At 30.9% G+C, this 14,515-nt stretch overlaps 2 protein-coding genes across 3 annotated transcripts; both read right to left on the bottom strand.

The window, feature by feature from the left end:
* Window positions 1–248: 248 nt before the first annotated feature.
* Window positions 249–4,217, bottom strand: LOC123924011 (cation/H(+) antiporter 15-like). Its single transcript, XM_045976770.1, has 3 exons — window positions 3,981–4,217; window positions 2,519–3,526; window positions 249–1,572 (listed from the first exon to the last, which is right to left on the bottom strand). The coding sequence occupies exons 1-3, from the start codon at window positions 4,215–4,217 to the stop codon at window positions 358–360; spliced, it is 2,460 nt and encodes an 819-aa protein (XP_045832726.1). The 3' UTR covers window positions 249–357.
* Window positions 4,218–9,279: 5,062 nt separating this feature from the next.
* Window positions 9,280–13,287, bottom strand: LOC123923125 (WRKY transcription factor WRKY24-like). 2 transcript variants are annotated; one of them, XM_045975780.1, is made up of 5 exons: window positions 12,821–13,287; window positions 12,159–12,350; window positions 11,000–11,676; window positions 10,560–10,718; window positions 9,280–9,953 (listed from the first exon to the last, which is right to left on the bottom strand). In XM_045975780.1, exons 1-5 carry the CDS (start codon window positions 13,145–13,147, stop codon window positions 9,533–9,535), a joined length of 1,776 nt encoding a protein of 591 aa, XP_045831736.1. In that variant the 5' UTR covers window positions 13,148–13,287; the 3' UTR covers window positions 9,280–9,532. The 2 variants fall into 2 exon arrangements, with proteins under 2 accessions (XP_045831736.1, XP_045831735.1); XM_045975779.1 differs by having other exon boundaries at window positions 11,000–11,679; window positions 12,821–13,281.
* Between the last annotated feature and the right edge of the window lie 1,228 nt (window positions 13,288–14,515).

Here is a 14,515-nt window from a genome sequence, read left to right on the forward strand (position 1 = left end):
GTTCAACCGCTAAATTTACCAAGCACTACAAATTCAAACAACTAGTTTATTCACTATAAGCTAAAAGCTAACTTATAAGTTATTCGCTATAAACTTATCTGCTATAAGCTAAATTATCAGCTATCCACTATTTTTTACCAAAAATAGCCAAAATACACATACCTTAAAAGTACATTTAAAATTTAAATTTGGCTCATTTAATACCATACATTTATTAACAAATCTAAAGGGTAATCTTACTCAACAAATTAAGTATTTACATAATGTTTATCATGAATAATGAAAGTGAACTATACATTAAAATAAAATCTAAAACTATTATTTTTATCCCTAATCCCTAATATATACAATTGGTTATTAAGCAATTGGCCACACCTTTCTCTCACGAGGTACTTCCACAATTGTTATTGATTCTTGCATTGTATTGATACCTGAATCTAAACTCAAATCATGATAACCAACCCCTGATCTCTTTTGTTGTTGAATCACCAAAACTGAACCATCAAAAGTAGAATCAGAAGCCACTAACATGTCTCCAATAGGACCAAGTTCTGGAAACTCATTCCATTCAGTTAATCCACTAAACAAATTAGATTCAGTTGCATGTCTTCTACCAACCAAAACCAAATCAAAACAACCATCAAGTGACCTTATTACATTTATCATTTCAACACTATCTCTTACGATTTCCTCTCGATAATCGTGTCGTTTAATTTGAATACACTCCACTTTAAACCTATGAATTAAATCGCCATCTGGATCCCGATGCATTAAGTTCCTATTTTTCTTTCGAGGTTCCATTAATCGAACTAGGGTTATCCTGACGTTCGGATGATTAGCCATTCGCATTGCGTAAGCTAACGCTTCGCGATCGTCGGCTCCTTCTATAAAAACTATTCCAACACTATAAAACAAGACAGATGTTAAAGGGTTGTTCCTACACAAAGTGCCGCGTTCGATTAGAATCCCAACTGAACAAGGTGCCATTCTGAGAAGATGACGATTTAAGGCTCGAATAGGCTGAGCCGATTCTGTAACCCCGGTTGGTCTCCATTGTCTATGAAAAGGCACGATCAACAAACAAACTCTTTTCTCATCAACTTGCATACATATCTCATCGTGCATCGTCTCATAAGGCGAGATCGTTGTGAAGACTTTGACAACCACATTGTTCGATTTTTGTTTCTCATACGATCTAAAGGCATTTATTATGTTTTGAGAATGATTTGAATGCGGTGCATTCAACTTTTTGCTTGATGGTTGATGATCTATAAAAAGAGGTGCAGATCTTCCTTTTAGTTGAAGTAGATGTAAGACATAGAAACAAATTGGATTTTCCAATGAAGGGTTTGACATTTCAAGAAGATTGATTATGGATGATGTGTCATCTTGAGTGTGTATACATGCCATGAGACGTAATTCAATATCTGAAGTTGATTGTTCAATGGTTCTTCTATTTAAAGACAAGTACCTCTTAGATGGCTCATATAGGAATTTAATAATTGGTGTTGTAGCTCCTGTCAACCATAGTAGAGCTATCAATGCATTGCCATATGACTGTTCATCTATAATCTGCAACAAATTATGTATTCATATTCAAATATATATATGCAACTCTAGCAACGAATAATATTGTTGCACTCATTTTCAAATATATCATGTCCTTGATTTCTAAGGAGACAGGAACATAAATCTAAAAATATACGATCGATTTAATCTTTTATATATGTATCAATATCTCTCCAATTTAATCCGTAAAGTATATAAATATATAACAAAGTTTATATATATATATATATATATATATATATATATATATATATATATATATATATATATATATATATATATATATATATATATATATATATATATATATAATTTAGTTCCTACAACAAATATGTTATTCTTTATTTTCAGTTATGTCCATTTTTTTTGTTTACAATGGAGCCAATGAGAATCGAACTAAGGATTTCATGCATACTACCCAAATTTCTTACCACTATTTTTTTTATTTTTTATTTTTTGCTTTTGTTCTATGGTGTTTTGTGTAAGTTAATTATTACAAAAAAAAAAATGGATATTAAAATTAGTTTCAATAATATTTGTTTTAGTCCTTATTTTGAATACTAAAATTAAACACTCAACATATTAGAGAAATCAATTGCAATATACATAAATATTGTTGGGTCTAAAACAAGAATAATAAACAAAATGCAGCAAAAACAAATTACAAGAATTAAAAGCAAAAAAATGATATATTTACTAGGATAAAAAAATACACTTTTTTTTCCTTGTAGAAAATAAATAACATACTTAAACACATATAATAATTAATCCCTGAAATATAAAAATATGTCACTTTAAGGACTAACTTGAGAAATTTCATATAATGGAAGAGATAAAGATAATTTAAAGAGTAATTAAATTGATATTTATTCCTCATTTTTAACTTTTAATTAGTAAATTAACGACATACATGCATGATGGAAACTTAGAAGAGATTATGGATTCTTACATTAAGGTGTAGAGAAGACTGCAAGTAAAGCAATTGTGTGATGCCTTGAGTACTCATAAGTAGTCCTAAAGATAGAACATCTGTAAATGGCATCTTCCAATAAATTGAAGGCAACAAAGTTCCTACAATCTTCCCAATGCTTGAAACTATACCAACAACTTGCACAATTGCAAAGCTTTGAGCATCAATTATATAAAGATCAAATCTAATACCACTATAAAGAAAATACAATGGCAAAAAAATTGTTGACACCAATGCATCCAATTTTTCAGTCAATGCAGACCCTAATGGAGGACCATCAGGTACAGCCATACCAAAAACAATAGGCCCAATCATAAAATGTTGTCCTATATATTCGCCAAATAATGCACAGCTTAATACCATTAAAAATACCGAAAATATGTACGATTCTTTAATCGGTTTTCCTTCAGGTGTTTTTCGTATCATCCATAACATTATCGGTCGTAGAACATATATGATGACGAGAATCATAACGATGAAAGACATTGTCATCCAATTAAAAGGACCGTTGTCTTTCTTTGTTTCTGATTGTTTCAATGTTGACAAACACGTAACCCACAATATCGAAATGAATCCACTTATCAAGGATGAAGAAATTGCTAATCGCCCCATTTCGGAGCTTAATAATTTTAAATCGGCTAAGAGAATTGTAGTGACGTGAAATGAACCCGTTGAAAAGATAAATACAATGGAAAATATAGACTCGTAGAGACCTTTGTCGGGGGTTAATAATGTTTTTCTTAGAAAAAGTGCAATTAATAAGCTTAACATTAGTGGTATAATAAATGAAAATATTCCAATTGCCCAAGCTTTTTTCCCTGTTCTTGTAACACTACTTATATCAATTTTTACTCCAATTAAGAACATATACATCATGCTCCCAAAAAATGCAATTGTCTCACTTATGTAGAATGTTTTTGGTGGGAATAGCCATTTTTTTATGAACTCATTTTGTCCAATAACTGATGGTCCTAGTACCAAGCCTGCCTGAATACATTTAAAAAAAAAATATTAATTAGCATTTTTATATGTGCCATGAAGGGAACCAAAAAAAAAAATGAAAGAAAGAAGAAGACAAAATTATACACATGAAGGGCCTTCTGAATAAATGAAACGCATTTTTTATGATATGTCACTTATTTAACGGCCTCATAAGCGATTTTGTACTAAAGGATCATTAAAATGACAGAGATGTAATTTTTTTTTTTGTTTACAATGAATGAGAATCGAACCCAGACCTATAATGTAATATTCAAACCCCTCATCACTAGATCAAACCTAGTGGCCTTGACAGAGATGTAATATGTTTATTACAAACGTTAAACTTAATAATCTTTGAATACATTTGGTCATAATAATAGCAAATATATATTAATTCTTACTTATCTCAATTTCAACAAACATATATATATTTCATAAAATTAATATTTAAATATATTACCAGCAGTTGCGGAAAGAAACTACTCGTCCCAATTGGTTCAAGTATAAGCTGTAAAATTGTGGTAGAGACAGAAACTAAGGTTGTTTGAAGAAAAAGCACTGGCAATGTGAAACTAAATGGATTATCATAAAAGAAAATTCCTTTTGACCTTTGATACCTGAACATGTGTTCACATATCCATATTGTTCCATTATTTGTAACATCGGTAATGCTTGCATTTACTCTAGTTTCAGCCATGTATGTAACATTAATTAATTAATTACTACATATCAAGCACATTATGTCATTAATTAATCTTCTTAATTTGACTTGATGAAGATGAATCTAGTGGAAGAAAATAGGGTGAAAGAAAGACAAACCCTTGAAATTGTAAAGCTAATATGTTTAGATTTATTTTGAGGATATTAACTTTGTGAGAAGTATATTGATTATTGATTTTACAATTGGTAACGCTTAATTGTGGGTTTAATGTTTTAAAATTAGTTTTGTTTTGTGATTTGTCTATGGTGATATTTTTAGTAGTGGATTGGTGGTATATTGGTTGGGATTTCTAATGGGTTTAACCACATACTTTTATTTGCTTTAGTTTAGTAAGTTTAATTTAGAGATATATAAATGCATAAACCCATAAATCCTAGATTTATAGTGGGCAAAATGTTTATAAAGATACTCTTTGATTCGATTCATTGTGCAAAATAAATCCTATATTTTGATGACTATTAACATTTTTGGTCAATTTATTTTTCTTTTTACTTTGATGTCTTGAAATATTTTATCTTCATTCGTATCATCATCACCTTGAGGGGGGTTGTTCACCTACTGATCGATAGCACGATCTGAAGCATTGCATAACTCATGTTTAGGGACGGCATCATAATCCAATCCATATTTTATTTTAGAATTATTTGCTTGGACATAATTTTCAAATAAAAAATACAGTATTTAGACGACACACGTCAAATTATTATTATTAATAAAACTAAAGAGAAGAATTCAATGATGTAACTAAACTTATTTCAGAATTCATTTGTATGTATACGTGGATTATCCATAATATTTTTTAAAGAAATTGTAAATAATTTGATACGTTAATGAGACACGGTAAGATTAAGGATATTTTTTTTTTACCAACAAAACACAACGATATTCATTTATTCAAATTGGTAGATATTACTTCAATCAAAATCATTACATATTCAAAATCGCTAAAAACTAAAAAAGATGAATATGTGAACAAGCTCACAGCATCTGAGTTAATAGCATAAAACGACTTTATCTTTAAGCCTACAATTGATATGACGATATACAAGTGTCCGGAATAGTCATGTCTTCGGATCTGCAACGTTGAAGACGCTAGAGACATTGAATCTGGATCGAAGCAAATCTGCAAATCTGAACAAAACAAACATCGTATAAAGACGGGACTCAAAACAAACATCGTACGGTACGTCAAACAATACCGGACAAATAAATCACAAAGATGAAAAACTCAAACAAACTCAAGAATATGTTAAAATCACTTATTTAAGTAAAAACGTAACTAAAAAAGATCAAGAGGGATGATTTTGGATCAAATAGATGAACAAGAAGAAGAAGAAAAAAGAATTAGGTTTTTTTCTCTTTAGAGCTGCGGGCAGAATACTGGGGGAGCTTCTAAAAATTAATGAGTTAGATAAAAATATTCTTTTGTAGTTATGTAATTTTGAACTTGGTGTTTTTTTTATCCATGAACACATGATTTTTGTAAGATCTTTGCAATCAATAAATTTTTTCAAATTATCGAAAAATGAAAGGTTAATGATCAAATTTTGAATTTTTTTTTAAAAAAAAAATTAAAAATCATGTGATTTGACTTAACAAGTTGAATTTAATGAGTCAAAGCATATCATTAGTGAATTTAAACAAACTGAATTCGAGTTAAAAAAAATTGTATCAAACTAGAGGCGAATTTTGAGTTAAACCAATTTCTATTGAGTCAAGTCGACTCATTTCCAGCCCTACTACTGTAGTTACATTTGATCGTTTGGTGATTAAAAACACTGTAAATGTAAATACTTTTTTTTTGAGAAATAAATGTAAATACTTTATCCTATGCATCATTGTTGCAAATTGCTGACATTATTAGTGGTGTCATTATACGTCACCATTATATTTATGAACACGACATGAACTATTTAAATTAGATCACAAAATAAATAAATATTAAATTCCCTGTTAATGTATCGTATAGTTCTGTTTTGGATAATTCAATTCAAGTCAATTTCATTTATGGTAATTAACTCTCTTCTTAACGTGAAAGAAAATTGTAACCTAGCTAACATTCGATTGGAAGTTAATAAAAATCATTACGTAGAAATTGAGTTCAGGTGGTTATGAGTGTAACAAGTTGGTTTAATTATGAAGTTGTTACGATAATACTATTAACTACTACAAAAATGTGACTTGTTATCAATGAGTTTAGTTCAGTTGACAGAGAATGATTGCATCATATTTTTATAGAAGTTAGAGTTGGAATCCGAACATTACACTTATTCACCTTTAATTTAAAATTTAAACAAAAAAAAAATTTGTGAATAAAAAATGTGTCTTGTTAAAATAGGTGATACACGGAATGTCTTTGCCTGAAGTAATCTTATCCAATTTTTTATTTCTACAATAGATGGCAAAGCCATAGAAAAAGTATATATTCATAAGAATCCATAAAAATACTAAAATTTATAAGCCCATTAGTTAGCACTCATGTTGCTAATAAGGTGAGAAATGCGCTCTGATGTTTTCTCTCCCCACCCCCCATGAATCTTTTATCCCCTGAATTTTCAATTTTGCCCTTAAAAAAACTTCGGTTCGTAGAAACCGAAGTTTTTTTTTTGCCTTGAAAAATAATTTTGATTTCTAAAAACCGAAATTTACTCTGAATTTGCACTAGAAAAAATTCGGTTTCTGCGAACCGAATTTTTCTGCAAGGGCAAAATTGGAATATTGGGGAGTATAAAAGATTCATGGGAGGGGGAAGAGAAAACATCATGCGCTCTTCAACACCATGTCGAACTCAAGTAGAACATTTACACATGTGGACCATCACAAGCACCAATCTTCCTAATGTATCATTTAATCATCATCCATTTAAGCTCACCTTGAAAGTGAGCAAGATATATCTCTACAACTTGAAAGCTCATCTGCTCCCTTGTAAGCTCTATCACATTTGAGTTTAATCTTTTGTGTGGTCATTTTCAATTTCAACCAATGTAGAGAATAATCTTCTATTTCTGGAGATTTCTATACAAAGATTGAATGGTATTATTTGTCAATCTTTTTAGTGAAATTTTATATCACTAAAGAGGATTATTAAACCTTTCAAAAGCATCTTCAAATATAACTTTGTTGCGCCATATCCACAAGAACCGGAGTATAGTCCTGAAAGTTGTTTGTCATCTCCAAATTAGGTCATCACTTGCTAGTATAATACAAATTTTTTAGGTCGTAATTCAAAATTTGATTTATTACTTCGTCACTCAATAACAATATATTATTTTATTTCAGACTTCACTCCAACACATTTATGTTCCAACCAAGTGTAGACTCATCTCTATATATACAAAATATTATAATATATATTTAAATAAAATTAATGAATTACTCCAATATGACGAATCATTTAGAGAATATAAATTCAATTTGCCAACAAGTTTTTGCCAGACTTTATTACCTCATTATCGAATTCTAAATTATCAAAGATTCTTCTTCTATAATGAGAAAGTTGATATAAAAATAATAGAATAACTATAACATAGATTTAAACCTTAAACAATATTATATTATATTGTCCGACTTTATATTATGAGAGATTGAGTACCCCTTTATACTCCTTTATAATATATTGTCCGACTTTATGCAAAAATAGTAATTTGGCATTGGAGTTTGTGCAATCAACTCCTCAAAAGTTTAAAAAGTGTTCTTTTCTTTTCAAAACTTTCTTTTTTTGGTTTCTTTAACCAGTGCCCCGGGGGCACCGGTTACCATGACCCATAAAAAAAAACCTTAAACAACACTATATGCACTAGATTATTTGCGTGAACCCCTCTTCTTTCATTCAATTTAATATCCATGATGTACGGCAAAACATAATTGGATGGGCTCAAAAAATATGCTAGGTCGGCGGGGAGGGAAACTTGGGAAGGCATGTGTACCTACGTGATGACAATGAGCTAAGGACAAATCAATTTGAAATATTTGGCATCAAGCATAGCATAAGGATATCAATAAGACAATAACGTGTGTATCACGTAAATGTCTCATTCATTTCCACTTGTCATGCAATATACTCTTATGCAACTCATTATTATAGAAAAAGTTCCAAAAGTGATTTTTTTCCAAAATTACCCTTTTTTAATATGGCATTTAGATTTTGTAGTAAGATACGGCAAGAGGTTAATTGTGTCATTTTGATTGTAAAGGACAACATTGATGAGAAGACTGCCCCACTTCATGGATGGATAGATGAAGATGCTAGTAACCTCGAAACATCCATTTATGTATAGAGAAATTAAAAAAAGTTAGGAAACTACCAAAGTTGACCTTGACCCAACCTAACTATCAAAAAACCAATTTTATTTGGTATGAAGAAAAAACAAAAACAATCTAGCACACATATTTGACCAAAAATGTAAATTCGTGATAAGAGTCACATATGCACTTCCTATGAACATAGTCACCCTCTTTAAAATACATTTCTACTTTAAACCTCCTGATTCGATGTCTCTTTAGTTCATCAATTGTGAAGTACACATTTGCATCTCCTAGCACAAATGTGGACCACAACACATTGAAGTTTTTGATGTCTTGAGACAACTTCATCGAAATGTGATCGATTACTTCAATTTAAAATTTTGCTTCAAAATGTTCAATTTGAAATTAAATCATTTGAGAGAATCTTAATTTAAATAGTTTTGTCATACTTTAATTACCTTTTGATACTTTGAATCACTAGAACTCCTTCCTCTAAAAATCAAAAAGGTTAGAATATAAAAGGTATAATCGTTAAAATAGTCCCAGTACTGCGCATTTCTTGTGAAAGTGTGCTATTTACGGATTGTCTCCAGACATTCTCTTCATGTTTCTTGTCCTACGCTGATTTGAATCGTCCATCTATCATTCTGTACCGTTGACTGCTACAATAAATCGAAATCGATGGACAAAATCCTACAAAACATTAAAATGAGGCAAGAAATCCTATCATCCAAACTAGAGTCAAGCCAAGATAAGCCACAAAGTAATTAAAAAATTGCACAAACACCTTGTATAGGAAAATAAAATCTTTGAAATGTATACTAACCACTCCTTTGGCTATGAAATGTAAACTAAACCAAAACCAATCCTTTGGCTATGAAATGTATACTAAAACCACCCCTTGTGGCTGTCTAAAATTTACATAAAAAAAAAATGCAATAAATGGAATGAAGTTTATCTTATTTGTCAAAATACCTAAAATCCAAAACCCACTTCCCAAAATTTCCAACCTTCCATGTATCTACTAAAAATCAAAGAATCATTTTTCAGCACAACAAAGATGCAAGGAAATCTTTAGGTTCATCATTAGCTCTAGAGGAAAAACCATTTTCAGTCATGTGTTGCTGCTGTTGCTGCTGCTGATGATTCATGTAAGGCATCATTTGATTCCCAAATCCTGAGATACCATAGTTTCCTTGACCAAGAAGCAAGTCAGGGTGGAAAGGACGTACTTGCCCTTGTGGCAATTGCATCTGTAAAGGCCTTATGGAATAGGGAACATTGGATTGATGTAAAGGGTTGCTTGGAGTTGGTCTGTTCATAGAATTGCTTCCGCTTCCACGAGCTGCAGGAACATCATGGGTGTGTTTTCCCTCATAAGTTGTGATCACTGCTTTTATATCATGTGATGCACGTTCAACATGTTTCCTTACAGGACAACCTTGGTATGTACATTTGTAGTAACTCCTGCAAGTCATAATTGAAACACAAAATTTGAGCGAAACACCGAAACAGACACAAACAAAGTATTGACACAACATTGACACTAATACTAACAAGTCGACACTAGTAATCACAAAATAGTGAAAAAAATTATAAGTGAATGTAATCAGATACTATATTGGTATCACTGACATTTGTTACATTTGTCGGAAAATGACACTTATCAGACATTGACGCATCTCCAATAAGAAGTGTCGGCGTTACATAATCTTTTCCTAGATGGCATGCATTTGAGGAAAAAAATACTAAAGTTGCCAAATTGGACCAAATAGTTAAATTAGGAAAGGCAAAGAAAATTGGTACAAGTATAGATATAGTTGATTTTCCAAAAGAGCAAGCCTTTAATATGGTAAGTACCTAAAAAAGATAGACAAATAAACACAATTCATTGTAAAGTTGTAATGTTTTTACCACATTTGACTAGGTACATTTGTGTATTACTTGCATGGGAGTGAGAAAATCTATCATTGGATACTCAAACTAATAATAGAACTACAAAGCAGAACAAATTTCAAGAAAAATAAGACAAAAGTAGAATCTAAAGTTAGTAGTATTATTTTTTTTTTTTACCTAGGATTTGGATTTCCCTTGACAACTTTCTGTCCATATTTCCTCCATTTGTAACCATCATCAAGGATATCAATGTCACTTGTTGTCTGAACAACAACTCTAGGTTCTCTCACTGTCCTGTGTCCAAGGACTATACCCTGATTTTCACTTTCATTTCTCCTAAAAAAAATTATGAAAAAATAAATTAGCCATGATTAATGAACAAAAAAAACTACATAAATGATCATATTAAGAAAGGTCGATGTAGTTTTAAATTATAGTCTGCAATCACAATATAACAATTTTTAAGAGTCTCAGACATCGTAACTGCAATTGTGGTCGGTCACATTTGCCTGCATTTTACCGTAAAATATATAAAAGTTCGCAGTATAACACAATTGTGACTGCATTTAAACCCGTTATTGAATAAAAAAATAATCATAATAATGATAAAATCTTACCATCTTTTAGGTTCAGGTTCCTCTTCAACAAATTCATCAGCACCAACAGATCTAGCCCTCTGAAGAGAACTCTGCTCGAAATCATCATCTCCTCCGATTGATATCGATGAATTCTCAGGAGTAGCAACAGAATCCATTTGTCCATTACCATGTGAACCATATGAATGATCATGGATTTCATTACCATTTGGATTAACAGGAACAATAACAAGAGAATTAGAAGATGATGATGAGTTTCTCCTAAAACCAGCTTGAGGTTTAGGATGATTATGATTACCCTTATAAACTATCTCAGTAATTTGCCCTTCAATTGATCTCTCAACTTTCTTCTTTGTAGGACAATTAGGGTAAGTGCATTTGTAATAACTTCTTGGATTTTCACTTCCTCGAACTTGTTTTTGTCCGTATTTTCGCCAATTGTATCCATCATCTGATCTTCTGCTTAAGATTGTGTAATTGGTGTTATGATCTAATTGGAATCCATTGTTGTTTGTGATGGTTTGAACATTAGCAATCTCAGGAGAAAAACTCTGCATTGAAATGTTGTTGTTTTCAGCTTGGATCATATTGGTTTCAGGTGAAAAACTCTGCATTGAAGAGTTGTTTTCAGTTTGGATCATATTGTTTTCAGGTGAAAAACCATTCTGATTTGTGATTTCTTGATAACTCCATGGTTGCTGCTGTTACATGAAAAAATTGAACATTATTAGATAAGAGAAAACATAGGTTTTTGAATAAATGAGTAAATGTATGTTTCGATTGACGGTAAGTTTAACGAAATCAAACTGTCATGTCATTTTATTGGACTTGGATTTGATGAAATTACAAATCCAAGCATTCACGCAGTCAGCACATTGGTTACATCGTGACAGTTGAATCAAGATCGGACGGTGCAAAAAGAAAACAAATAATGTTGCTTGAAATTTAGACCATCCGATCATGATCCAACCATAAATAATGTCGACAAACAATGTGTTGACATGTGAATGCACGGAATTTATAACTGCACGAAATCCAAATGCAATTTTATTAAAACTTTAAAGCCTACTATAGTTTTTATCGAAATCACAATCGGACACGGTAATTCTGTCAAACACACCACGAATCCTCACAAATACAAGAATGCAATAAATGCATTTAAAATTGGTTCCAACAGTACCTGTTCAACTGCAACTGTTGATGATTTTAAAGTAGTATTGGATCCAGTAACAGCAGGTCCTTGTTGGGTTTGAAAAGAGAAATTTGAGAAGCTTTTGTCAGATTCCTTTGGAATAATCTGATTCTCTTCAGAATTGTTCATCCAATTGTAGCTTTGACCAGCAAAAGAACCAGTTGTAGGAGATGGCAAAATCTGCATTGGAAAAACAAAAGTCACAAACCAAAAGCAGAACAAAAAATCAACTAAAGCATGCTCATTGATAAACTTCGATTAAAAGTAAATGAAAAAAATAAAATTAAAGGTGTTAAAAAAAAATTAAGGCATGTTCAATCACAAACCATTGAACATATCTTTTTACAAAATTATTTAATTATTTAGTCAACTCATGTCAAAAAAAAAAATCAAAACTTTCATATGTTCAAACTTCTCTTAAAAAATAAAAACAGTCAACAAAACAAAAAAAATCTTTGACAAAAAACATGTTCAAACTTCTCATGTTTCAAATCAAACCCATTAAACATATCTCTAGGAAGATGAAAAAACAAGTCAACCCAAGTCAAAAAAACTTAAAAAGATCAAAACTTTCATTTCTCAAGAAAATTCTTTTATCAAACAAATATAAAAAACAAACAAAAAAATGAAGAGAATCAACAAAAACTAACATTGGAAGAGTTAAGCATAATAGGTGAATCAAGTAACTCAGCAGGACTCAAACCAGGAGGAATAGAAAAGTAAGAAGAAGGAGAAACAGGAGGAGGTGACAAAGGCAAAGAAGGAGGGGGTATAGACTTAAATTTTGGCACACCCCCACCATTTCCACCACCACCATAACCATAACCATTTTTTTCACCACTTGATTTCTCTTCTATAGTAGAAGCTAAAAGGTCAGAGAAAGATGAAGTAGTCATAAAAGGGTGTGTTGAGAAGGTAAAATTGTTTAAAAAATTGTTATTGTTATTGTTTTCTAAACTACTTGATGAAGATGTCATGGTGGTGAAGTTTTTGGTTTTGGGTTTAGGAAAAGTTTGATTTTGAGAAATGAAAGGGGTTAATATAAAGAAGAAAAGAAATGGGTCATGTTCATAGTACTACGTAATGTACAAGGTTAGTGTTTCTATTGGCTGACGTTGTTTCTTAGAAAGATGTAATTAAAAGGAATGCTTTTGTTTGACCATGGAAAGTTTTCCAACGTGGATTTTTTTTATATATTATCGATATCCGGACGACTGAACCGCTTAATTTGGTTCGGAAATAAGTTCTAACATTAAATGGTTCCAGTCTCATAATCACAGTGGCAGATAATTGAATCATGGTCCTCCCTACTAAGTTCAGGACCATCATCATTGAACCAACAAATGATTGGTTCAACGTGGATCTATGAAATTCAGGTACGTGACACGATACCGATACAGCGATACAGGAAAATTTTCAAAATTTCTGATACGATATGGTCGGGATACGTTATTTGAAAATTAAAATTAAATATATAAATGCACAGTATATAAATATATCTAAAATCGAAAATGATAAAAAAAAACTAACATTCAAACTACTCAAAATAAGCAAACTAGTGACAATTACATATATTAATTTAAGTACTACCTAAAATGGACAATTATTACCCAAAAAAACATCATCAGTACTATCAAAAAAACACATAATAGTTGGTTATCCATAAAGAACATCATATTATAATATTCACCACTTAAGAGGAAACACGAATTGTATTGATCTCCTCTCTTCATTCAGTTTCAATCATCAAAGAGCATTAATTTACTATACTTCTCTAATATGCGTATCGGAGAAGTATCAAACATGTATTGGTTATATTTTTTAAAAAAATAATATTAATTGATAATACTTCTCCGATACGCATATTGAAAAGTATCTAACGAGTATCGGTATCTGATACGTGTCGGACACGATACTTCGTCATTTTTAGAATATTGAGTTTCATAGACGTTCATATTTATTATTGGGAATTTCTTTTTGTTTTATTTTATTTTCATTTAATGTTTTTTATATTTAGGATAAATAGGGTTTTACCCCCCTGCAAAATATGGGAGTTTTGTCTTACCCCCCTGCAAAAAAAAAAATTGTGATCACCCCCCTGTAATATCAAGATTCCATCATTTACCCCCCTGGATGCCAACTGGACATGGAATCTTAATTTTTCTGGTGACATGGCATGCATGTGTGGATTTTTTAAAAATTCTTATTTAAAAAAGAACTATTTACCTTAAATATATATATATATATATATATATATATATATATATATATATATATAAATATTTGGTTACATCCTTAAAAAAAAAATATAAAATAACATAAGTGAGTCACTTATGTTTAAAATT

Source organism: Trifolium pratense, linkage group LG4 (genome assembly GCF_020283565.1).
Source record: "Trifolium pratense cultivar HEN17-A07 linkage group LG4, ARS_RC_1.1, whole genome shotgun sequence".
NCBI classification, from domain to species: Eukaryota; Viridiplantae; Streptophyta; class Magnoliopsida; order Fabales; family Fabaceae; genus Trifolium; species Trifolium pratense.

Bases quoted from the DNA above. Each gene is read 5' to 3' on its own strand.
- LOC123924011 (XM_045976770.1), bottom strand. From the start codon at position 4,217: ATGGCTGAAACTAGAGTAAATGCAAGCATTACCGATGTTACAAATAAT. The intron at 3,527-3,980 runs GTAATATATTTA...AAATGTATTCAG, and splicing joins GTTTCTTTCCGCAACTGCTG to GCAGGCTTGGTACTAGGACC. The intron at 1,573-2,518 runs GTAAGAATCCAT...AATTTGTTGCAG, and splicing joins AGTCTTCTCTACACCTTAAT to ATTATAGATGAACAGTCATA.
- LOC123923125 (XM_045975779.1), bottom strand. From the start codon at position 13,147: ATGACATCTTCATCAAGTAGTTTAGAAAACAATAACAATAACAATTTT. The intron at 11,680-12,158 runs GTACTGTTGGAA...TTCATGTAACAG, and splicing joins CAACAGTTGCAGTTGAACAG to CAGCAACCATGGAGTTATCA. The intron at 9,954-10,559 runs GTAAAAAAAAAA...TATGACTTGCAG, and splicing joins AAGGGAAATCCAAATCCTAG to GAGTTACTACAAATGTACAT.